Source organism: Rousettus aegyptiacus, unplaced genomic scaffold (genome assembly GCF_014176215.1).
Source record: "Rousettus aegyptiacus isolate mRouAeg1 unplaced genomic scaffold, mRouAeg1.p scaffold_m13_p_14, whole genome shotgun sequence".
Classification (NCBI taxonomy): Eukaryota; Metazoa; Chordata; class Mammalia; order Chiroptera; family Pteropodidae; genus Rousettus; species Rousettus aegyptiacus.
Genome location: NW_023416289.1, coordinates 49,196,140 through 49,221,383, shown reverse-complemented (window position 1 = coordinate 49,221,383; position 25,244 = coordinate 49,196,140). Strand labels below are relative to the sequence as shown.

The 25,244-nt window shown below is 45.0% G+C and overlaps 3 protein-coding genes across 13 annotated transcripts in view; 2 read left to right on the top strand and 1 right to left on the bottom strand.

The window, feature by feature from the left end:
* Positions 1 to 12,365, bottom strand: part of ZFAND6 (zinc finger AN1-type containing 6) — a 42,628-nt gene extending 30,263 nt beyond the window's left edge. For 2 of the 8 annotated variants that reach the window (XM_036231857.1, XM_016125806.2), the window contains exon 1: positions 2,446 to 5,634. The gene's annotated coding sequence lies outside the window, so the exon portion shown is untranslated. Of the gene's footprint in view, positions 1 to 2,445; positions 5,659 to 12,216 lie in introns of those variants that run through there. The other 6 variants (XM_016125801.2, XM_016125805.2, XM_016125802.2 and 3 more) reach the window with 6 other exon arrangements.
* Positions 11,814 to 25,235, top strand: LOC118611495. Its single transcript, XM_036232713.1, is given in 8 exon segments — positions 11,814 to 12,277; positions 15,481 to 15,615; positions 21,962 to 22,175; positions 22,508 to 22,520; positions 22,523 to 22,600; positions 23,280 to 23,344; positions 23,346 to 23,384; positions 23,386 to 25,235. Coding segments are annotated over 8 exon segments (1,464 nt in total). The 3' UTR covers positions 23,842 to 25,235.
* The window catches only part of BCL2A1 (BCL2 related protein A1), a 41,918-nt gene continuing 32,183 nt past the window's right edge, over positions 15,510 to 25,244 (top strand). For 2 of the 4 annotated variants that reach the window (XM_036231846.1, XM_036231845.1), the window contains exon 1: positions 15,510 to 15,615. The gene's annotated coding sequence lies outside the window, so the exon portion shown is untranslated. The remainder of the gene's footprint in view (positions 15,616 to 25,244) is intronic. The other 2 variants (XM_016125523.2, XM_036231847.1) reach the window with 2 other exon arrangements.

The window sequence follows — 25,244 nt, the reverse complement described above, 5'->3', positions numbered from 1 at the left end:
CTGAAGTAAGAATTTTCAGAAAGTATTTAAATTGCAAAATGAGCTAGACAAATTCAAGATTATTTGTGCTCACCCACTGGCTGCATCAATGAGTTAGAGCTTAACCCATGACTTGTCACTGCCTCCCATTTATAAATTATATTAATACTTTAAATTGTCTTGAAATTTGCTTTAAAACAACTTTTTAAGTTTATTCTGGAACAGTAGTTAACAAGTTCATAACCTGAGCAGTGACAGCCTATTTAACACACTGAGCTGCTGAGAGCACACGTAACAGCAGGTACTGCCACACAAAGAATGTTCTTAACACGAATGACACATCTAGTCACCCTGTGCATACAGTCATCTTTCACCTTTAACTGAAAACCTGTGACATACAGAAAGATACTGACGTGCCATTTTAAATTCTCGATCCATACATACTAATTCTGTTTCTATATTGTATTAAAAAAATCCAGTGACAAAGGCTATTCACACCTGTTCAGAGACAGGTAAAGTAAGGTTAACTGGCACAGTTCCAGCCCCTCTCTAAAAATGTTTCTGATACATTTTCCTGGAAGAATATCTTCTTGGGAGAAAATATTTCCTCTGGTATGTGCTTACAGAAGCAGCATGTACTCAGGAAAGCTGGCCTGAACAACAATGCCAGTGGAAAATATGAAGCCTTGTATTTACGGACAGCAATATATGTCATAAGTAAAAAAAATACTCAACAAAGACATAATTGCTCACTTCAGTGGGTAAAGATTTTCCCAATTTCCTTTAGCTGATTTTAATGTCCAGAAAATGAATGTAGATCATCTACATGTTGGGAAATGGAATCTAAAATAGGCTATTAGTTTAGGCAAAACTAATCAACAAGTCACAGAGCTTCAGAGGCACACTTTAACATTTAATGGCTACCTATTAAAGAAATTTTGAAGCACATCCTGCTGGTGGCAATATAAACTGGTATAACCTTTTTGGAAAGCAATTTGGCCACTGAAGTGTTCATACCCTTTGATCTAGGGAAGCCCACTCCAGGGGATTTTTCCAAAGGAAATAAATTCAAAAATAATAATAATAATAAAAAGGAAAATATTTTAAAATTTACACACAGAAGTCTGTTCAATGCAATGCCATTTAAAATGATGAAAAATTAAGAACACTCTAAATATAAAACAGGCAAAAGACTAGGTAAAGTAAGGTCCATCTAACCTAAGAGAATTGCAAAACCACAGAAATTAAAATAATTTTAGCAAGAGATGATACAATGGAGTAAAAAGTAATCTGTACTTATTTACAATTTTGGGAAAAATACAAGAATACAGTAAGGTAGAGAATAGGGGGGAAAAGTAAGACTACCACACAATGATCTGGTGGGTACCCAAGTGACTTTTCTTAATTTTTTTTATTATTATTGTATTATTTAAGCAATAGATAGAGCAGGTTCTGGAAGCAGCAGCATAGCAAATACAAGTATTACACTGGCTGAAATGCTTAGCTGGCATTTGGGCCAATTATTCAGATGAACTTTTATACCTTAATTTCTATGAGGTCGAAGAGCAATAATATAAAGAAAAAAGTCTCTAAAGAAAACTTCTGGTACTGAACCAAAACACCATTATCACATAAGTAAGAAATGTCAACATATTCATAGATACTTTTCTAAAAAGGTTTTGGTAGCCTACCAACAGCCATTAGAAATATAAGTTCATTCACTTCCTGTTTCAAAAAGGTGTTACTTATCTACACTTTTGAAATAAATGAAGTTTGAATGGAGAAAGTAATGTTATCTCATTCTATATAAAATGAACCAATATCGAATAACTATGATGCACACCTGAAACTAATACAATATTTTACATTAGTTACATTTTAAACCTTAAAATGAATCAATGATCCTTTTAAAAGGAACGCTAAAATTATGAGCGTATCAAAAACGTCAACCTATTACTAAATTTAAAATAAAGTTTTTTAAAAAAGGGGGTGTGCTGGGGGTGAAAAAGAAAATTAAACACCTGGAATTTCAGTTCTTAAAAAAACACACATACATTTAACCTACCACATTCATCCTTCTTGAAGCAACTTAACAAAATCTTTAGTTTAAGGAAAATGACATATCAACTAGACCTCCTCCAGATGTCATTTATAAAAACTGACAAATGACTGCTCAAACATCCAGCCCAAGAGAAAAGCCTGTTACTGGAGATGATTTTGATTTAAACGTTTTTTTAATAACACCCAAATTCTGAACTAAAAATAATGATAAAAGAAAGTCAAGTTTGATTCTCTGAACACCTATTTCCTGTCCAAACAGCCCTTTTGTTCTGGTTCCCTGCTTAATTTTAATGTTTAGTTTGCATCAGAAAACAGCAACAATGACAAAACCTAGCGCGCACAGAAGCATAAAGGAGCAAAAGTGTGAAATAAAAGATCATCAAAAGATTAGAACAAAAATCCTACCAACAAAACCTCCACAATTTTCTGTTTGCTTCACCTCAGATTAACTTCACTTGAAGCTGTACTCCAAAGCAACCAAACCTGAATACCAAGCTCCACCTTCTCCAATTCTAGTGGCTGAAGAGTAAAGTCTCCTCCTTGTTAGTGAAACAGACCTTTGTGATTGGATGCGGCTAATATCCATTATTTTAAAGAACTTTTCCTTGCTAGCAGGTTAGGTCAAACACACTAAAACCCCCTGGATAAGCTGGTTTCTTAAAGAAACAGTACGTAACGTTTCAGTTTTCCCATCATATACTATTTGCTTACTCTTTTGTCTAGGTAAAAAATAAATTAAGTAACAGCAGTGAAAACCTCACAGAAGCAGCTTTAATTTGCAGTTCAGTGACCAGCTGTTTAAAATACAAAGCTTTTAATCCAAATCATTTGATATTTTTAGAGCCATGAAGGTTAAGTTATGCTTCATAAAGACAGACTCCTTTTTCACAGTTAACATTTTATTTGAAAATTTTAAAACGGCAACAGAAAATCCATTGCCAAGAGACTTAGACAGAAGACCATAACTTAACTGAAAAATATAGCACTACAATACTAAATGGAAAACAATGATTTCTAAGCTACCTATCAAATTCACTGATACTTATGTTCTCAGTTATCACCACAGTAAAAATTTCAGTGACATCAAAGATTGATCATTTTTACTTAAAATTGGAGAAAAAAATGAGACAGAAATATTATTTCTCTATGACCACATTACGAGGTCTGATGTGTGTTTTGCCGAGGTATTAAGTTTAGGATAATCATTTTTAATTGTTCTTTAAAAGAAAGGTGGACCCTATTTTGTATCCTCCTTATTACTTCAAGGTGGCATGGGCAACCTAAGATGCAGCTGAAGGAAGTATACTGCTCTTAAAATACTAAGTTCTGTTCAATATTATTTTTACTACAGAGTTTCTAAAGAGATAGTATTCCAGCACTCTGACTTTTAAACAAAAAAAAAGACCTACTGTCACTTTATACATTACTAAGTTTGCTATTATATTTTACTATATATTTAATTAGAACTGCTCATCTTTTAGTAGCTTGGCACATCAAATATATTCTGACATTAATCAATACCTAATATTTAACTTGTTCCGTAAAGTATAATTTTTACCTCCACCAAAATTTTTGACTGATTTACAAACACAAATTCGAAATTAAAGCAAATTAGAGCGACTTCTTAAAATATCTTTCCATAAGTTTACATAAGGGATTTTTAATTTAAATTTAATGTTCAAAGGTCAAAATCTTGCATTTTTTTCTCAAATAAAATTTATATATCAGAACACAAAGCCAACAAGCTTGTTTTGAATACAAAGAGAAGTCTCTGTAAGAAAGTGAAAATTCACATAATTGCAACTAGACATGAATAAGGAGCATACTCTGCAGAAGCCCAAACAGCTGCATAATCTATTATGCCTTTTAAGTGGACAAATTCAAAGGGCCAATTCACAGAGGTCTAGTCCCAAGATCCTTTGCAAGGATTCACTGCTTTGAATGCCCAGCACTTCACGAGTCAAGTTCAGGTTTTCTTCCCACTGTGTGGACACTCTAGTAAAAGAACACTGGAAGCAGAAGAGGTACCGGAGCAGACAACAGAAGGAATACATAATTTGAGCTACATAATTAAACTTGAGAAAAGAGACCAAAATTTTATAGGGTTATAGAAAAAGAGATGGCAAACATTTAAATCTTAAAATCTGGCATGCATAATATTAGTAGATAGCTACGAGAACCAAATAAACCTTTGCTCTGACACAATTTTTCACTTCAAAGTTAATTATCTGTGTAAAACAGACCCATATTATAAACACTAATATAACACCAAGAGCACTCTCAAATTACAATCTAAAGAAAACAGATAAGGACTTAGCTATTCCAGATAGGCCAAAGACCTCCAGAACCTACCTGAAAGAACGTCAAGGTGACAAATGTCATTTAAGGTGGCTCGCAGGTTAAAATTAAGGGTATTTTATTCTACTTCTAAATCAGCAGCAGAAGAAAACAGCAAAAATAAATAAAAGGGAAGGAATACCGTGACTGAGATTATCTGACAACAATATTACTTTGTAGGGACACAGAGCCTGCGAACCTCCGAGGCTGCCTGACTGAATGTGACAACAGCACTTACTGAACATCAAGCATTCGAAGGACGTATTGTACATTCTTCGTGGGAGCTCGGAGGTTTCCATACCTACCAACTGAAACAATTGAGGAGAGAACAAGCCGTTGAACAACTTGGTCTCAATTCACTTCTGATTACAAAGACTACAGAGAGAATCAATACCTAGACTGAGGAAGAACTTTTGGTGCGCAGGAGCAGGGTGAAATGTCCTTAGAATTTGAAAAGACTGAAAACAGCTCCGACTAGTCTTCCTACAACAGAGGCTAACCCCTAGCATCCATCCCTGGGCACGACGGGTGGATGTGCAGCCACCGATCAAGGGCCAGCCACCAACATCAGCAAAACGTGACTAAGGATAGTGTGAAAATCACTATTCAGGGGAGAAGACCATTTGTAAAACTATTTCCCTGACAAATATACATTGCCTACAAAAGTGAGGTATGTAGTTGAGTTAAGCAATTCCTAATGTGTATCCTCTAACTCACGAAGGAAAAAAAAAAAAAAACAAGGTGAGTATGAAGGAACAGGGAGGATCATGATGGCCCATTCAGCAAAATACTAAACACAAAGCAAACATGAAGAAAGCAAAAACCTAGCTGAAAGATGAGCAATCTTTCTATAGGAGAGTAAATGCTTTAAGGGTAAAGGTTCAACAACAAATGTAAATGAAAAAGGAACAGGGATCACAGTATCAGGACCAAAATATATGTAAAAGAATAAGCATTCATAATCCTCAGCTATTAAGATCCGACAGCCATAAATTTCCACAGGCAAATAACGTAACGGAGTAAACTGCTAGACACAGAAAAACGACAGGAAACGGACTGGCAGACTTGAAGTTCCCTCTTTCCTTAGCTTAAGCCAGAAAAAAATAAAAGATAAAAAAAATGAATGATCCACACCATTTAATGAGGTTAATCTTCAGTGCCATCAAAAAAAGAGAGAGTTTCTTTTCTCAACAGTCATAGAACAATTTTTTAAAATTATAATCACAAACTAACAATTTTAAAAAGCAAAAGCTGAACAGATAACATTCTCTGATGATTACACAATAACATTAAAAGTTAACAGAAAAGCTTATTCATTCGTCAAACCTTTTGAACACCTACTATACGCTGGGCGCCCCTAGCTACTGTGGCCGCCATGCTGAACTGCCCCTTCCAACTGTAGAAACTTATGGTCTGGAATTAGAACAGTGCTGTCCAACAGAAACACAGTGGGAGCCACAGGCAACGTTCAACTTTTTAGGAGCCACTTAGGAGCCACGTTAAAACAGTAAAATATACAGTTAAATTGTAATAATGTATTTTATGTAATACAAAATATGTAAAATAGCATTACTTCGATATGTAATCAATGCCTCATCTCAATTCAGACTTGTCATATTTCAATAATCAAGTGTGGCTACTTACATTTAAATAAAATACTGTAGATATTAACCACTTGATTTAATTCAGACTTGCCATATTTCAATAACCAAATGTGGCTACTTACATTTAAATAAAATACTGTAGATATTAACCACTTGATTATTTATAAATAAGACAAATTTCCATCAAGATATTCTATCTATGTCTTTGTTGTCCAATAGAATAGCGACTAGCCACACGTGGCTACCGAGGGCCTGAAATGTGACAAATAAGGCTATAGAAGAGACGTTTTAGTATTATTTAATTTCAACCAATTTAAATGGCCACAAGTGGCTGGTATCTACCAGATTGGGAAGTACAGCTCCAGAGGAAGAAACAGGCACTAAAACATCACACACACACACAATGACTTGCAGGTTGTTACAAGTGTTGGCAAAAGAAATGTCCCATATGAAATGAGTATATATAGCCAAGAGAAGGATTTCACCTCTTGTGCCAGCATCAAGGAAAGATTCTTCAAAGAAATCACAATTAAGCCAAAGGGGACAGCATATGGAAAGGTCTTGAGTGGGGGAAAACTGAAAATACAGTAGAAATAATGAAGTACCAGGGGGCAAAATCATCTAAGTTATTTGTAGGAGATCGATTTGGACCATGGAATCTGGACAGGATTGGAAGGTGGGGTTGTGGAAGCAGCTCGACCATTTAGAAATAATGAAAGTCTCTCACACCAGTGTTGCAAAATAAAGCTTGTCCCGCTGGCTGACACTCAGTAAACCAGTCATTCTCACCTGTCAAACCCTAAATCAAGATGAACCCTTCTCGTCCCCTTTGTGTTAGCGACTCCCTTCTCTAGGGGAAATTCCACCAGCTCTTTCTCTAAGAACTCAGAATCAGTTCCAAATTTTCTATACAGGACATGCTCTGAAGCAGTAAATCAGTTGGAAGATGGGGGAGAGGCTGGATAGAAACTCTTTGCTAGGCAATTTTTACCAAAAAATATTTTTTACAAATGTCTGACAGATTGGGGAAGCTAAAGAAACTCTCAAACACACTTAGTACCACTACTAAACTTAAATATTACATCCTCAGAGGCATTTGCTGAATATCCAGTTAGTACATCTCATCTCTATCAGTACATTGTATTTCTTCCCTTCCTAGTACTTGTCAAAATCTGAAAATTCTTTGTCGGTTTGTAAACAGCCAAGCTTTCCCAACATACTGTAAAGCTTCACAAAGGCAAGGACCTGGGCTTCGGTCATCCTTACATCCTCTGCACTGAGAACGATGTCCTCCAGCAATGGAGCAGGGACTGAAAGAATACGAACTGCACTGTTCAGATTTTAAATACATAAAACCAAAATATTACATGTCAAAACTCAAGGAACACAGCTAAAACTACGCTCAAAGAAAAATTTAATGACATTTTTCTCATTACATAACATAAAATAGTAAATGTAGAAAATACCGCAATCAATTTTTTTATTTAAAAATTCAAAACCAAAACAACCTGAAGACCCTAAGGAATTAACTAAAAACTTGAGGACAAACAAAGGAAATGTCAAAAATTTATGAGCAAAAAAGGTGACCGGGAGATTTAGAATAACAAAAAAAAAGCACATTATCACTCCCTATTGCTAAAACAATGCGCATTGTTGTGAAATCCTTGGTACTGAGTAAAAGCTAAGGAGAACCAAGCACATATGTGTTTAGTATATGATAAGGCAGCTTTACTTCAAGGCGACAGGAAGATTCTTTTTTTTAATGGCGCTGAAATAACTGATTAACTATTAAGGAAAAATAAAGTTATTTCACTTCACAAGTTACATCGAAATAAATCACAGATGAACAGAAAGACAGATGTGAAAAAGAAACTAGAAGAAAAAGGTTATCTGGGTAGGAGAATCCATTAAATATGAAAGTAAAGTACAAATCATAAAAAGTACTCACCTAAATTTCTTACAAGGTAAAAACTCTTTCAAGTTTAAAAAAATACTGTAAGCAAATAAAAGGCGGATGAAGAGACAGGGAAAAACACTTGTAGTATGTGGCAAAGGGCTGCTACACTGAATACATAAAAGGCTAAAAACGGTATCATGATTGTAAAACACCACCTGAAATGAGCAAAAGACAGTCCAGAACACGCCAACGTCCACATCTCCATGCATCATCAGAATAAATCTCATGAAGTGGGAAGGATGGCAGGGAAGAAAATCCTCAGTGTTGGTAAAGAAGGGTAAAGATGGGAGGAAATGGGTATTCTCTTGTTTTTTTAGTCAAACTTTATAATGGTTTGGGGAACTTTATACTATGTTAAGCAAACTTTTAAGACAAGATTTGTCAATATTTAGGAAAAGACAAAAACATGAATACGCTTTAACTCAGCAATTTAAGGCAGACTGAGTCCTAAAGAAATGAGAAACACACAGAAAGGTTCACCTCTTAAAATGATCTTCACACCACATTAGTGAAAAAAGAATGAAGTGACACAAGTTATAATAGGTGACTAGTCATTTCAGTATTTCAGAAGGTGCAATAGTACAAACCCTTTAAAAATCATGTTCTTAACATAATTCAATGGTAAACATGAGGAGACCCTTGCCCTCACGCAGCTGACAGTCAAGCAGGGATAGAGACAGTAACCAAATAAATTATTTCCAGGGACAGGCTCTATAAAGAAACAAAGCAGGGTAGAATGGTCGTCAGGGGAGGTGGGCATTGCTGAAGGAGTGACCTCTGGGCAGAAATATGATTACTCCATGCAGAAGGAACCCTTTTAAGGGATCGAGCCTGGCATGCTGGAGTGCAGGCTGGCGAGTCAGAGGATGAGGGGCGGGAGGCCCTCCCTGAAGCTGGCAGGTGCCCGGGAATCTAGAGCAGCACCACCCACTGGTAGCTGCAAGTCACATGGCATGTGAAACAAGGCCAGTCCAAGACATGCTTTAAGTGGGAAATACATATCGGAGTATAATATCCCATTAAAAAATTTCTTAGACTGAATCATATTTTGGGTTAAATAAAATACATTTTACCCATTTCTCTCTCTCTCTCTCTCTCTCTCCCTCTCCTTTTTTCAAATGAGACTATCAAAAAATTTTAAATTACATATGTGGCTCCCATTGTGTTCCCATTGGACGCTGCTGGTCTAGGATCCAAGCATCACTGTAAAAAGTTTGAATTTGTTTATTGAGAAGTCACCGGAGGGTTCTGAGCCTGGGAGTCAGATCATCCAAGTTATACATTTAAATGTTTGCACTGGAGCAGCAAATGGACTGAAGGGGATCAAACGCTGAAGCAAGGATATCGCTTAGATGACCGGTACCATCTTACCTACAACAAAGGTGTCGAAAAGGTCATATTTGGGATAAGCTTTGAAGGTAGAGGCAGCCTAATACCGTTTGTAATCCATCTTTTAATTGTTTAGGATATGAAGAACACACACACACACACACACACACACACACAGACTGGGGGTACACCTGCCAAAATATTAACTAACAATCGTTACTGTTAACCAAAACAACCCCAAACACATTGCCTTTATAGTCAAATCCAAAAAGGAGATTTTTAAAAGCAGGATAAAATAGCCTTTCCAAAACAAAGCACCCTGATTATTTGTCTGCAAGCTACATTTACTGTAAAAAATAAATTCAAACCATCTCTACTCCCATGGCTTTAAATAAAACAGGTTATTCAAAGCTATACGTAAACTCATATTGCTTATACACGCACACCTCATTTTCAGGAAATTAATGTTGTTCCTAATTTGTCACAGCATTGCTGTTAGCGTGATAAACACTGTTTTAGAAGCACACCTTGGGGCACTCCCAAATGTAAGGCCATGGAAGTAAAAAGTACTTAAATTTGTGGTTAACATATGCTGATAAATGCCCACACATCTTTCTCCAAAATTGTTTCAAAGGACACACCTGATCCTTTTCCTTAAAGTCCTTGCCGTTTGATAGGCGCTTCTCCTAACTAAGGTCGGTGAAACTGGAAGGATAAACTTTGGACAGGTTCCTTTTACAAGAGTATGCTGAGGCACAAGAGAAATTAAGTACAGGCATACCTCGTTTTATTGCACTCCGCTTTATTGTGCTTCACGGATGTTGCATTTTTTTTTATAAATCGAAAGCAAGACCCTCCACCAGCAAAAGGACTGTGACTCGCTTTACATTGATACTTGGGTGGTCTGGAACTGGACTGCAACATCTCTGAGGTATGCCTGTAATTTATCAGAGATTACACAAGAGGGGAGAGGGGAACATAGAATGATTTATGCCACATACGATCGCTTGTTTTTTCTACTGTATTTACTTTTACAAGGTGATCACAAATAGTGCCAGACTTCTTACAATACGATTTCAAGGAAGAAGATTCATCACATATAGCTTATCAGGAATCTTGGTTTCTCATGCTAATGTTCAAAAACTATGAACCAATCATTATGGCTATGAATCTTCCATTAAAACGTAAGAGTATCCTAAAGTTTTTCATTCATTTTATTTCTAGTATTTCAATCTACTTTAGTCCTGACTAAAACTTCCAATGCAACTACATTCTTTACTTAGAGAAGCTCTCGCAGTGGTGCCCCAGGATCCAGGAACCGAGAAATGTTCACAGAGCACGGCTGTGGATGGCAAAACAAAATCAAAAACAATCTAAATGCCTATGAGTCACGGAAGATTAACAGAACTATTTTCATAAAGCTCAAAAGAAAAGCAAACTAAAAAACTTAACAAATATACATGATGAAACCATGTTTTAAAAACACAAGGGAATGATAAACAGAAAATTTACTAGACTGGAATGATGACCTGAGTAAGGAGAGGCAGAGCTGCAGAACTGACAAGAAACACATAAGCAGATGCAAGTTTTGGTAATGTCCCAGTTCTTGGTTTGTGGGTGGAGTCATGGATTCTATTATGTTTTATCTCTTTATGCTGTATTGTGATATGTGTTCATCTGTGGTATTAAACATATTTTTGAGTATTTTTCAGCTTTATTGAGGCATAACCAACATACAATAAACTGGATATAAACTGTAAAGTGTGATCAGTTTTGATCCATATATATACACATAGGAAATTATCCCTACAATCAAGATAATAGTCCACCAAACCTGAAATTTTCCTCCTGCACCTTTGTGATCCCTGCCTCCTTTAAAAACTTTTTTCACATTTATACAACAGACTATTAAAGGATACCATCCACTGCATTCCTAGAGCTACCATCTTTATTAATGTTAATGTTTAAATCCACCAACATTAGATAGTATCAAGAGAAAAAGAGTTAAAAGACAACCTGTTTGGGAAAGCTAAATGTGCCTATTTTGCAGAAAAAGAACATTTTCCCCTTAACTCCTGGACTATGAGTAACTCGGCAAGTGTCCTAAAAGTGGAAACATAATTATTACATAACTAACCTTAAAAGTTTATGGTATTTTCGTGTGGTGGTCACTTTATAAGGTATATAAATGTAGATTCATTGCGTTGTACACCCGAAACTAACATGACATATTGTATGCTATCATAAAAAAGACCTCCTAAAAAGTTTATGGTACTTTACATTAAAAGGACAAATTCCGAATTTAATTTGAGAGAATTTAATCCCTTCTCAGAGCATCAAAACCATTAAAAACCGCCCCGTTGTTACCACCAGGCAACTTTAACTGTAAATGGCCTGCAGGTCACCGCCAAGACCTTGACTGGTTCACGTTGAATAACAACTTTCTGGCTGCGAAAGCGAATCAGGTCGGCGTCTGACCCGTGCGCTTGTGTAAAGTTAAAATCGCTCCAAACGCGACGGTCTTCCGTCCTTATTTACGCAGCCAGATGCGAACGCGAAAATACCCTGCCCAAGGGGCGAGAACCGTCAGCGACCCGGGGTCCGCCGCGCAGGAGCCGGGACCGACTCCGGCCCCTTCCCGTCCGCAAACTCGGCAGGTGGCAAGCGTCCCGGAAGGACCTGACACGGAGCGGGGCCGCCACTGCTCGGTGACAGGGACGGCCCGGGACCTCCCGCCCGCCAACCGCTCGGAACACCGCCGCTGGGGGTCCCGCCCCACCCGCCGCTCCAGGGAGCCGCGGGACCCCTCGGCCCCGGCCCCCGGCAGCCCCCAGGCCCGGCCGCCACCTGCCACCCTCCCGTCCGCTTCCGGTCGCCGCGGGAGGCCCGGGCGGCGCCTCACGGAGGGGGAAGGGCGGGGGCGCCGGCGCCGCCCGGGCTGCTCCTCACCTCGCCTCACCTGGCGGCGGCCCTCTCCGCCCGACGTGCTACCCGCCGCCGGTCGCCGCCGGTGAATGGGGAGAGGTGAGGCTGCCGAACCCCGCTTGCTCCGGCCCCGCCGCCGCCACCAGCCCCCTCGTCCGCTGTTCAGTAAACTTTTCTGTTTGGTTGCTCGGCCTGTGACGCAACGCGGAGCGCGCCCCGGATTGGCCGGCACCCGGCGCTGACGCGGCGCCCCGCCCCCCGCAGCCTAATTATTACCGGCCGGACGGCCCGCCGGCCGAGGGCCGGGGGCGGGGCCACGGCTCGGGGCTATCGACGATTGGTCGGATCCTTAGAGGGGCGGAGCGTAGCGGGAGAGGCCCTCCTCCTGCTCCGCCCCCTCTGCCGGCACTGCCCCGCCTTCGCGCGCGAGGCCTGCCCGGCGGCCTCTCCCTATTGCGGCTCAGGGATCGTGGTACCGGGGGCGTCTCGCGGACAGCCGGTTAGGTGCAGGTTCCTCTGCCACCCTGCAGGGCCTGGCGTGTGCCAGCCGGGGACCGAGGGTCCGGGAAGAGTCACGTCCCCCCTGCCAGTTGCTCAAAGGAATTCTGCGGGCGCTCTCCCACGTGCAGCCCCGGGCCCAGACCTTGCAAAGCAAAATCTGAGCTCGGCCTGTGACGCAACGCGGAGCGCGCCCCGGATTGAGGCGCACCGGTCCTGAGCCAGGGCTTGCAGATTAGAGCAGCCGAGAAGCGCGTGTGCACACGTGTGCCACACACTCAGGGCACACGCGCCCTCCCTAGCACCGCGTCCCCACAGCGCGGGCCCTGCACCTCGCAGCCTAGGTGGGCGAGGGCGATGAGGAGAATGGCTGCCGCAAGCGTCCTCGCCGTCAGGCTCGCGTGCACCACAAGCAACAATAGCAGGACCGAGTTGGAGGTCGTTGCATCCCGCTTCCGGGAGTGAGCGGTTCGGATGGGCGGACAGGTAGGAGGCCGACCGAGTCCTGAGGATCCCATCCTTGCTTTTAAGTTTCATGCCTTGCGCATCATGATTTCATTTTTTTTGCATTCATTCTTATGTTTAAAAAAGATAATATTAAAATGCTGTTTGTCTTGATTGCCGAGCTTCTCGGTGCCCCTTTAAATTTCACGCTGGAAGCGAGGATCTCACTATCCTTACCCTCGTCAGGCGGGTCTCACTTGGAGAGAGATTTTGACCTGACTGACAGTGTGTAAAGGTTAGGTATTGTGCAACAGACCTCTGAGATAGGAAGTGGTTAATTATAGAGGAGGCAAGGGCCCGAAAGAAGTCTATAGTGAGGAGGTGGCCTTGGCTTTGGGCACTGAAGAGTGCTAAGGCTTAGCTGTGCTGGGAAGCTGCTCTTCTGCAGAAGCTGGAAGAGACTTTGGGGGATTAGCCAGACAGGTGCTTCAGGGGCGGGGAAAGGAATTCACAGGTAAAGTTGAGCCTAGTGTAAGCAACAATGGGTAAACCTGAGGCCGCTTGCCCAGGGCCTACAAACATTGAAGATGTGTACTAAAAAGGCATTCAAATTTAAATGAAAAAATCAAATTTACAAACAATGGGGCTAACCCATCAAAATAGGATTTTGCCCAAGGATATCATCATCTCTGACTGTGGAGACGTGGTTATAATAGAGGCTAGAGACAGTTTTCAGGTCAGTTACTACGGGTCTGAAAAGCCAAATTGAGTAGTGGACTTAGTGTGAAGTGGGAAGCCGTTATAGAACTATACGAGGGGAAAGAAATAATTGATTATAACGATTTGGTGGACTCTGCCTGTACTAGGAATAATTTTGAAGCCTGGGGTCCTTTCAGCTGTTTGCTGCCCTCTTTTCATTGGGTGGTCAACCCTATGTAAGGAATTTTAGACCAGGGTTTGCATCCTTACTCAGACATGTTTTTGGCTCAGTGACATTAAGCAATACCCAGCTCTCTGAGTCTCAATTTTCTGAGTCTGGGAAACATCAGTGAACAAAACAAAGACCCCTGCCTTTCTAGGTTTTTACAGTGAGTGGTGGAGACGGACGAAAGTGTGGATCAGGGCAGAGGATGGAGAGGGCTGGGGTAGTCCACATTGAGAAGGTGAGGTTTGAATAATGGACTCGTGAAAGGTAAAGGTGCCAAGCTGTGACTAGCTGGGAGAAGAGCTTCTAAACCAGAGAACCGTCTGAGCACAGGCCTGGAGGGAAGACCACCCTGTGTTTCTGCAGCTGGGAGCCTGGGGGAGCAGGAAGGGGAGTCGAGAGGTAGGGAGCACCTGGCCAGCAGGGCCAAGTGGGCCACTGTACACCCTCTGGCTTTTGCTGTGAGTGACGTGAAGTGAGGGGCCAGTGCGTGGTTTTTAGTAACAAGTAACGTGATCTGACTTAGATTTTCAAGGATCATTTTGGCTGCCGTGTTGACAGCAGCCGAAAAAGACAAAAAAAAAAAAAAAAAAATTAACAGCAAGAACACCTATTGCAAGGGTCCTGTCTGAATCCATGTGAAAGATGATGGTGGCTTGGACCAGGGTGACAACAGTGACGAGCAGTCAAAATGGATATATTTTGAAGGTGAAGCCAACAGAGTTTCAAGATAGACAGGATGTCGGGTCGGAGAAAAAGAGGAGTCAAAGGTTTTGGGGCTTGAGCCTCTGAGAGGCGGGGCAGGAGAGAGAGCAGGCCCTTAGTTTTGCACACACCGAATTAGACATGACACATCTGAGGGAGACGTCAGCTAGGCAGTTGGATGTATAGGACTAAGGCTCAGGTCAGAGGTATGGGGGAGATAAAAGTTTGGGAATCGTCATCAGGTAAGTGATACTTAAAGCCATGAGGCTGATTGGAAAGTAAGGACAGAGAAGATGGAGCATGGAGCCCTGGAGCCTCTGACATTGAGCGTCCGTGGAGAAGTGCAGGAATGAACAAGAAGACCCAGAGGGAGGAAACAGGTGGGAGGAAAACAGAGTGACGTGTCCTGGAAACTCAGCGGAAAGGGGAAAGGCGTGTGACGAGGAGGGCATGGTCAGCTGTCAGCTGTGTGGTAGCTGCTGCAGGTTCAAGTGTGATGAGGACTGAGAATTGACAGCTGCGTTTAGCAACACGCAGCTGACCTTGGGAGTAGAGTTCAGGTGGAGGGCAGAAGCCTGAGGGTAGTGGCAGTCACACCTTACTCATTAGGGATTTGGTGGTGGGGGGGGGCGGGGGTTAATGACATGAAAAATCTTCAACTGGCAGGGATGTGAGCAAATTCTTACAGATGTTATCTAAAATTTATTTTTATTCAGATTCTTGCCCGTTTATCATGGCCCTAACAGTTGGGTATCTGTCTACATTTGGTACGAATTTGCAGAAGTTGGGTTTACATGGCCTCAACTGCTTCCTTCATTCCAAGCCCAGCTGAGAGATCACAGCATTGCGTGGTGAGTTGAACTTCAGACAGGCCACTGCCACTAATCAGCTCTCTGGTCTTAAGAAACTGATGCAAACTAGGGACAAAAGCCTACCTCGAGGGAGGGAGGGTCGTTGTGAGGATTAAGATGCTGCATTGTACTCTCCCAGCCGGGGCTGCTTGACGACTTCCTGCCAGCCCCCCCCCACCCGGCTACCCCCATATTTAAGCGCTGACAGGAGACGGGGTGTAGGAGAGGTAAAGGTGCTCCTCTGGTTGGCTCATGTGCACAGCACTGCTTATGGGCCGTGTACACAGTCTGTTTATAGCACAGGCACATAATAGTAACATAGCTTCTGCCACATGCTATTAATCAAAGGTCATAAGACTGACCCAGATCCAAGGGCTAGGGAAATGACCCTACTTTTTAAAGCAAGTATCTTGCAAAGAAAATGTGGCCGTGTCAATCCACTCACCAGCCTGCCTTTCCAAAGTCATCCAAGGACCCACTTCTAAGTGGGGACTGGCCAGGGAGGGGTGGGGCCACAGCAGAATCTGAGGCTCTGGTTAGTGGCAGAGGAAGTACCCTTAGAAAAACTCACAGGCTTGTGTCAACAGTGCTATTTCTAAAAGCTTTTCATTGGGTCTAAAGTAAAGGTTCTCAAACATTTTGGTCTCAGGATCCCCCTTTTCCCCCAAATTATTGAGGGCCCCAAAGAACTTTTAGCTCTCAACATTTACTATATTAGAAATTAAAAGTGAGACTTTTAAAAAAGAAACACTAATTTACTTAAAAATAGTAATAACCAAACTTTTACATGTTAACATAAAGAACGTTTTTTAAAAATGAAAATTAGCTGTCTTTTCCAGAATGTAAGTCAGTGAGGAAAGTGATGCTCGTGTTTCCTGTTTGCATATCTCTGTCGGGTTGACAAAAGGGAGGCTAGTTCTCGGAGTCACTTCTGCTCTTCATATAGCCTCTGGAAAACCTCACTCTCATGGGAACAAGGCAGATAATGACTTAGAACTATAATGAAAATAATTGTGACTTTGCCGATGCCCTCGGTGGGGAGGGGGTCTCAGGGATGCCCAGGGGTCCACGGGTCACACTAAGAACCACTGGTCTAAATCACATCCTGTTGGCAGTGTCTTTAAATTGTGCAAAGGGTATTGCACTTGAAGCAGGTGCCCAGGCTAGCATCTCCCTCAGCCCATGGGCATGCTTCTAGCCAACTACCAACACTCACGAAATCCTGTTGCCAGCCCTCTTTATGACTGTACCCCACCAAACTCCTACTCACCCCTCAAAACCCAGTATAAATGCCTGCTCCTTACTGGAGGCTTTCAGGACTCTTATTGGCAAATTTAGGGCTCCGCCCTTATGTGTGTTCACATACTTTATTCTTCCTTCTGCAGTAGCATTTACCATATCAAATAGAAATGTGTGTCTGCATGTTTGCCTCCTCTCTGATCAGACCAGAGAGTTGTTTTTCTGAAGTTTTAATAGTTTCTAGATCTGGACTTTTTCTCTAATCTCGTTTTTCTGCTTCAGCGCTGTGTGTGTTTTTGTTAAAGAACCGTGATATTTTAATCATGTTGCTTTATAATAAGTTTTAGTATCTACGGGAGCTTGTCTTTTCATCATCTACTGCTCTTTTGAGCTTTATTTGAAATTCTGATCTGTTTATGCCGCCATGTTAACTTTAGAATAATTTTGATAGTTTCCAAGAAATATCCTGCCAAGATTTTTAATTGGGATTACATATGCCTAAAACAATTTGGGGGAGCAGGGATAGAAATCAGTGTCTCTACAGAATTTGGATGGCCCAGCAGGAAATCTGCTGTGTTGTTTTTTTTTTTTATCTCTCCATCTTTAAAACTTTAAAAAAAAAAAACCCATCATATTTTATTCCCTTAATTTTATATAACTTAATGAAATAGTAAAGAGAAAACACGTGGTCATAGTACTTCTGGTTAATTCATTCAGTTATATTTTACTTTGTTGATAGTGTGGAAAAATCTTTTTCCTTGTATTTTGAAACTGGCCATCAATAATATATTATAATGTTATTTAATTCTATATGTCTGCTTTACACCTGACCACGTAACTGATCTTGTAAAATAGTCTTTATTAATTTTTCAGTCGATTGCTTTGGGCATCAAGCTTCTAGGTTGCAGCTGGCCACCCCACCAGTGTCTGAGTACCAGGCAGATGAGTGCTTGCCCCGCTGTGGGCCTTCGACGGATGTTTGTCAAACGAGTGAATCAGTCAGTGAATCACAAGGTGTTGAAGTTACCTGAGAGCCTGGAACAAAACACCTCAGTGGTGACAGCACTGGGCGGTCAGTGCTGGGCTCCGGTCCCGGCCCTTCCACTCGGCAGGTGCATGAGATCGGGGCAGGTTGTTTTAAGTTCTCTGTGCTTCGCTTCCTTGTCTTGAGAGATCATAATATTTTCTTCATTAGGTTGATTAAATGAAAAAAAGTTTATGCAGAGTGCTTAGCACGCGTCTGGCACAAAAATAAGTACTCAGTAAACAGTAGTTATAAATGTGATCTAATTAGTTACCTGATCCAGTCATAGCTGAAATTAAATGGTCTTTTGCAATAGTTGACTGCATAGGGACACACACAGATGGGCAGCAAGCAGCTAACAGTAATTGGCAAGCAGAGCAGTAAAGATGACCCACCTAGCCAGTGAGCGAAGAAATGCAAGGGCCGGCCCCAGAGCCCTGTGCCTGCTGCCGAGGCGGGAGGAATGCACAGAGCTGCCCTTCCTGACTGGGCAGGCCAGATGTGGCTGAGTCAGCGTGGCCTGGATCCTGGGAGCTAGGGCTGGCGGGGCGTCAGATCAGGGAGGCAGGTGCTGAAACCGAGGTGCCTCTGTGTGGCACTGGACGCATCTCTATTAATTAGCCCATCCAGACCGCCCTGGAATGTGTGTCGGCCAAATACATGCAGCAAAGGACACGGACCGAAGGGCGACCGACTGTCAGGGTCCGCCCAGGGCCAAAGGGTGTTTGGGGCCGATGCTGGCATTGAACCAGCCCTGGGCAAACCCAACGGTTGGTCCCTCTCCTCGAGTGAAGTCCTTGGGCAGCTGGGTGAGGGCTTGCCGTGTACCATCTAAGTAAGTCCTGGCCTCAAGGCAGAGCCCCAGGCTCAGTCCCCGGAGATCCAATGACCACAGGTTGGTGTTGACCCCTAGCTGCTCCGAGGGGCTACGCTGCTGGGTGTTTGGGAAACGGTGCCATCTCTGACCCTGTTCGCTAGTGACTCCCACATGAGAAGAAATGGAGTTGGAAAACATGGAGGATCAGATAACTTAGCATTCTGGTTTGGGGCCCGCCTCCCGTGTCCCCTAGGTGTCTGTCCTCTCATCTGGACTGTACGTGTTTGTGAGCTGGCCGTCTTTCCCAACAGAATCTTGAGTCTGGTGACTTCCTATCCAGCACAGCGTGGGGACTCAGTGAGTGTCGAATGCGTAAATGCACCGAGTTGCAGCTCACCTGCTGCAGGACGTAGGCGCTGAAGGGGCAGAACGAGGTGGCTAAGCCGCCTGTTTTGAAAAGATGGTTAAGTCAAAACGAGAGGACCAGAATAGATGCGATAGGAAGTCTGGCCTCCGGCATGCAAACAGGAAGCGCTCGAACAACAACCTCACGGTCATGCACGGGGCCTTGTGTTGCTAGATTTCCCGGCAGAGGTTCTGTTTGTTTAGAGGCCTCCCCACCAGCGGGCCTGGCCCCAGGTCCAGTGCCCACTCTCTCCTGCTGGCTTTCGTTGTGCCAACACACGTGTGGTGGCTCCGACTGAGAGGCACTGGGACTCCCCGAGGCCCTGGGCAGGGTGTTGGGATGAAGAGGCTAATAGGAAAGGGAGCTGCCCACCAGGAGTGCTTGTGTCCCGGGGAACTGCCCAGACACATGAACACATACACACAGCCGTGGTGCAGCAGAGGAGCCATGAAGCGTGGCTATGGCGTGACCTAGCAGGTGTAAGCCAGAACCTTTAGGGTAGCCAGAAGGGTGCCGTCCCGGCCACTTGGCTTTCCCCCGTGGCTCCTCCTTGAGTCTCGCACCTGCATCCTTGCTCACCTCTGCTGACTCTGGCTCGTCTCCAGACCTGATACTCACATGTCACTGGCACGTGGGTGCTCTACTTGGCTCCCAGCCTCTTCCATGCCAGCCGGTGCTGGCAGCTGACTCGCGTTTTATTTACTCATTCCCAACTCCACCCTCTCCTGCCCCACTGACTTTGGTGCCTGGCGTTTGCCTGCAATGCTGACCGACTTGTTAAATATTTATGTGCCGTGCTTCCTCTGTGCAGGCCGTGGGCTGGCTGCTGGGCTATATTGGTAAACAAGACAAGTTCTCGTGCACTCACTTTGCCGCCAGCCATACGTGGTGTGCTGAGTGCTAAAGGGGTGTAAGCGCCTGGGGACATGGGGCGGAGGAGCAGGGAGAGCTGGTGAAGCCGGAGTAGGGATATCTGGGGGCTGCAGCTCTGTTTCTCAGTTGTAGTTCATGCCTTGTCCATCTGTCCCTACCCCCCCTCCCTTCACTTACCCATTCATTGGATCATTCACAAATGATTGAAACATAGACTACGTGCCAGGTATTCCGTGAAGTCCGGGGAACATGCTAGAAAAGTCTGCTTCCTGTGCCACTTTGGACTTTAGGTTCCCAGGTGTGTCCTGCTCCTCCCTGCCATTCTCTTCCCTCTGCTTGGAACATCTTAGTGCAGCCACCCCCACCCCTCCAGCCCCCATTTACCTCCTCCATCCTTCAGACCTCAGCTCAAGGGTCACCTCCTCCTGGAAGTCTCTCCTGATCACGTTTGAGGCCCCATTATGATGCTCTCATACCAACCTGTCGTTTCTTCTGGAGCATCTGTAATTGCATGCGCATTCGTGGCACTGTTTCGTTCATGCAGGTCCTCCCAGTCATCTTTGTCAGTGTGGTTAGTGTTCACACTGTCACGTGACAGCGCCTTTAATAAGAGCGAATTGGATGGACAGACGGATGGGCGAACTGGAGCCGAGGCAGAGTGACACAGGGACTAATTAGGAGACCGACCCAGTCGTCAGGCAAGAAAGAGATGAGAGCCGAGAACAGACCGAGGCAGAGGACACGGCAGAGTGGGGGAGAGGATCGGGAGAGAATCCGGCGGACTTGAATTCGAGTGTCAGGAGTGAAGTGGGGGCGGTGCAAGGCGACTGCGGGGTTCCGGCTGACGGCCAGGGAGACCGAAGGGAAAAAGAGCAAGTTTGGAGGGCACGGTGAAGATCCTGACCTACTGGTTGTGCCGCATCTGTCAAGGCACCAAAGTAGAAATTTAAAATTCTGTTGGCCACTGCGAAAGCTGGGATGATACAGTCGTCCCCTCCTCCCCGTGGGCAACGTGCTCCGAGACCCCTAGTAGGTACCCAAAACCACAGCACCGCACCCCACATACGCTATGTTTGTTTCTCCATACGTAGAGTTTCGATCATGTTTAATTTACAAGTGAGGCACAGTAAGAGCATAATAACAATAGCTAATAATAAAACAGGACAATGGCATCAATCTACTGTAATGAAAGTCGTGTGAAGCTGGCCTCTAGATCTTGTCCCGCACTCAACTTTCTTCTTGTGATGACACGAGATGACAAAACGCGTACGCAATGGCAGGAAGGAAGGCGCTCAGGATGGTGTGCCACTTAAAACCTCACGAGTCGTTTATTTCTGGAATTTTCCATTTAATATTTCTGGACTGCGGTTGACCGGGGATGACAGAAACCATGGGAGGCAAAACCGTAGATAAGGGGGCTCTGCTAGCTGCTCTAAGAGATAAACTCCACCATGCCAATGGCCCAATACAAGGAAAGTTTTTTATTTAAAAAAATTTTTTGTTGTTGTTGTTCTGCATGATGGACCAAACGGGTGAGGAGTTCGGGTCGTGGTGACGTCGGGGTTCAGGGAACTGGGATCTTTTTGTTCTAGTGGCTCCGCCATTTGCTTAGGGCCTTAGAGCCGAAGGGGAGAGATCACGGAAAACACACCTGCCTCGTCAGCACCTCAGCCCAAAGGCGCCACCTCGCATCCACTTTGGGGCAGAGCCCATCTCCCCCCATAAAGCTGGGAGTCCAGACTTGTTCCCTGGGACGGGCCTACGACACTCGGCGTCGTGGCAGCAGGAGAGGGCCTGTGAGACATGAGGGATGGGCAGATGCGATGGCGCCCGGTGGCGGGGGGCCTCGGAGAGGGCCGCGCAGCCAGCTCTGCTCCCAGCCCGCTGAGGCCCCGCGTGAGACATCGACTCCGAGTCCGACAACACAAGCTTCTGGTTTCTCCGAGCCCCATTCTCCGTCGGGTGATTTCCTGCTTCTTTATTGACGGTTTTGTCCCCTTAAGGCTGCCACCATCATGGTGATAATCAAAACGCCCACTTCGCTAGTACGGGACTGTCAAGTGCCTAACATCTGTGACGCCCACCTTACCGGTGCCCTCCCAAGGCCACCATCTCTGCTCACCACAACAGACATTTTTACCGAACAGTCGCACCATTCCCAAGTGAACCCAGACACGGCCTCAGAATCCTTCTGGAATCCAGTCTAGTAAACTCAACAGGGGGTTGGCTCGTGAAATGGCACCTGCTTGCTTGCCCGGGCCGGTCATGTTTACATTTACACGGTGTTTTTCTATACAGTATCGCGTGAGCTTTTCTCAACAGCTAAGTGAATTACTTGGCTCCAGGCCTGTTTTATAGATGAGAAATTTGCTATCTCAAGAACTTAAGTGACTTTCCCAAAATGACACGTACAAGTTGTGGCAGAGTCAGGATTTGGACTCAGGGGTCTTGATCTAAATCCTAAGGATGCCAACGAGGCATCATTCCTCACCCATGCGTCTAATAGGTAACAGGGTCTTTAATGCATTTTCAGGGACAGAAGAAGTCAAGACAATGGCTGAGCCTCTGGAGCTGGCCTGGAAGATGGTGGGGGTTTACTTAGCAGGGGAACGTGGTCGCATTCCAGGTGAGCAGCTGCAGCCTCCCCATCGCTAGCCAGAGTTTGGGCAAATGTTTGCTTCTTTGTGCAGACGCCCATGGGTGCATGCCAGCAGAGGGTAGAGGACGGTGACCCCTACACATCTCCAGAGCCTCTGGAGAGTTGGATCACGGGAGCAGAGCCATAGCCGCCAAGATTTAGGGACAGAATTTTGTCCAATAATTGACATTTTAGAAAAAGTAAACATGTGGTCCATACCAGTGAAAAACACCAGACCACGTGCGGCAGACACGTGGACACATCTGCATACCCGCTCTGCGAGGCCGAGGCCAAAAACGGCATTCTCCGGACCCCGTGCCCCCTGCAGCATGAGACATGAATGACTCTGTCTGCTGAGCAGTCTTGCGTGTGATACTGAATATACAGGGAGAGAAGCATGTCCTGGGTTGCGATAGAGACTGTGGAGCAGTGGCTGCTGGTGGCCTCCTGATTTAGGAGGTGGCTTCTTGGGGATGGGGAGGTGGGGTGGCAGCTTCCAGCTTTTGCAACTTCTCGGTCACACATAAGCAGAAGGTCCTTTGGCTGCACAGTTTTGTGATGTGGTTGCTGGAGTCCCTCCCCGAGGCTCATTCCAATGTGTGTCTTTTCGTCCCTCCAGTGACTCTGAGATCTGTCTTTAACTCTTAATCAGCGCCTTTCTGTCCAGACCAGCTTGGGTGGATTCCGTGGTCTGACAACACCCACGCCACGCAGGAATGCGTCCAGCCTCTGCCGGGTCCTTCCTGGTCACTCCAAGGCCTTCAGAGAGGCCCCGTCTGGGCCTGGGGTTTACGTGCCACCCTCCCCTGGGACCGGGCTGTGCCACTGCTCTGCTGTGCTTCCAGCTCTGTCCTTCTCTGAAGCGGGAGCCCAGGTCCTCCGGGAGTTCTGTAAGCGTCCACGTGGGGCCATGGTCCCCGTTCCTAGTACCCCTGGTTCCTAACCCACCTGGGAGCACACCTTCCAAGTGCAAAACAACCCTCATGAGCCCACCGCCCCGCCTGTGTCGCCTGGGTCCTCTGTGGGGCGCGCATGCTCCAGGCCACGCCCCACCTCCCCTGATCGCCCCAGGGCCAATCCCAAGCCTCAGCCAGCCTTGCCTGTTCCTTTCTGTGGAAACCACAGCAAAGGTTCTTGCCCTAATGTTCCGCTCATCCCTCTGCCTCCTGACCCCCCCTTCCCCATGTGGCCCTAGGGTGTGGCACGTCCTCTTCCCTTCGGATCTCTGAGTATAACAAAGTCTTGTTTGAATGGCGCTGACTCCTGGTCTGTCGGCCTTATACTTAATAGTAGAAGCTGCATTTTAAAACACCCTTTCATCCATTCATCCATCCATTTGAAAGGTGTCTACATCAGCCTCTCAAGCGCCAGGGTTCTAGGCACCGAGCTCCCGTGATGAGCTAATCAGGCACTATTGCCGCCTTTATGAAATATAATTACAGCAACAAACATGAAACATAATCGTGCGAATAAATGTATAATTAAAAAGCATGACAACATATATGAAGAAAAAAATTACAGGGTACCACGTGAGCTTAAGGGAGGAGGAGGCGACTCCTAAACCAAGACCCGAAGCGTGAGCCAGGCGAAGGGCCGAGAACGTTGAAGGAGAGGACAGCCCGCGCACAGACCCCGAGGCGGGACGGGCGTGTCAGGAGGGCGGTCAGGGTGGGCAGGACGCCAGGAGTGGGCAGAAGCAGGCATCAGATGGTGCGTCAGATGCCGCCGAGGGGCCGTCAGGGCTGGGTCACACAGAAGACACCGTAAGGATGCTGGGTGCTTCCTAAAAGTGACAAGATGTCTCTGAAGGATTTTCAGCAGAGAGTCCAATTTCCTCTTCTGAAAGACCACTTGGTCACTGTGGATGGATTACAGGGAGGAAAAAAACAGGAGCAGGAGGGACCAGGCAAGGGGAGGTGGCTTTGAGATTAGAAGTGGCAAGTGTGTGTGACCGGTTGACCATGTGATGGGGAGGGAGTTCGGAGGCCGAGTGGCTGCATGGTCTGCCCCCAGGCAGCAGGGGTGTGGGGAGCGACCCCCAGTCTATAGAGCCTGAGTTTCTCCCATGGAACTGGCTCCACCCTTGCAAAAGCCCCAGGCGGGCCCTACCCCTGAGCCTAACACCCCTTCCTAGGGGTCTGAGCCAGGCTGGAGAGGCAAAAGGGTCTGTGGTGGGCTGCCCCCCGCCCCGGACCTCTGCCACAAGATGGCCCAGGCCAGCAGCCTCTGCCTTGAGCTTACCTCCACTGCCCCCACCCCAGCAGAACGGAAGGTTCTGGAGAGGAGAAGGAGGTGCGGATAATCAGATATGACCTCCCCCACCCCCATCTTTCGTGTTCCTTGAAAAGTGTCGTTTGCCCCTTCTGGGGTGTGGGCAGGGTAGAACATTTTTTTAGGACTAATAAGACTTCTTTCCTCCAGGGAGTACAAATCAGGAAACTGATTTTTAAAAACGGGCTCCCGTTACCACCAACCCTCCCGCCCCGTGCTACTCCATGCGTGGAGAACTGGTTTTTCTGTTGCTAAAAAAATGAAGCTGGCTGCTTTATAAAAATCACATTTACTGAGGTAAAATTTACATACAATAAAATGCCCTCATTTTAAGTGTATAATTTGATGTCGGTGGTTTTTT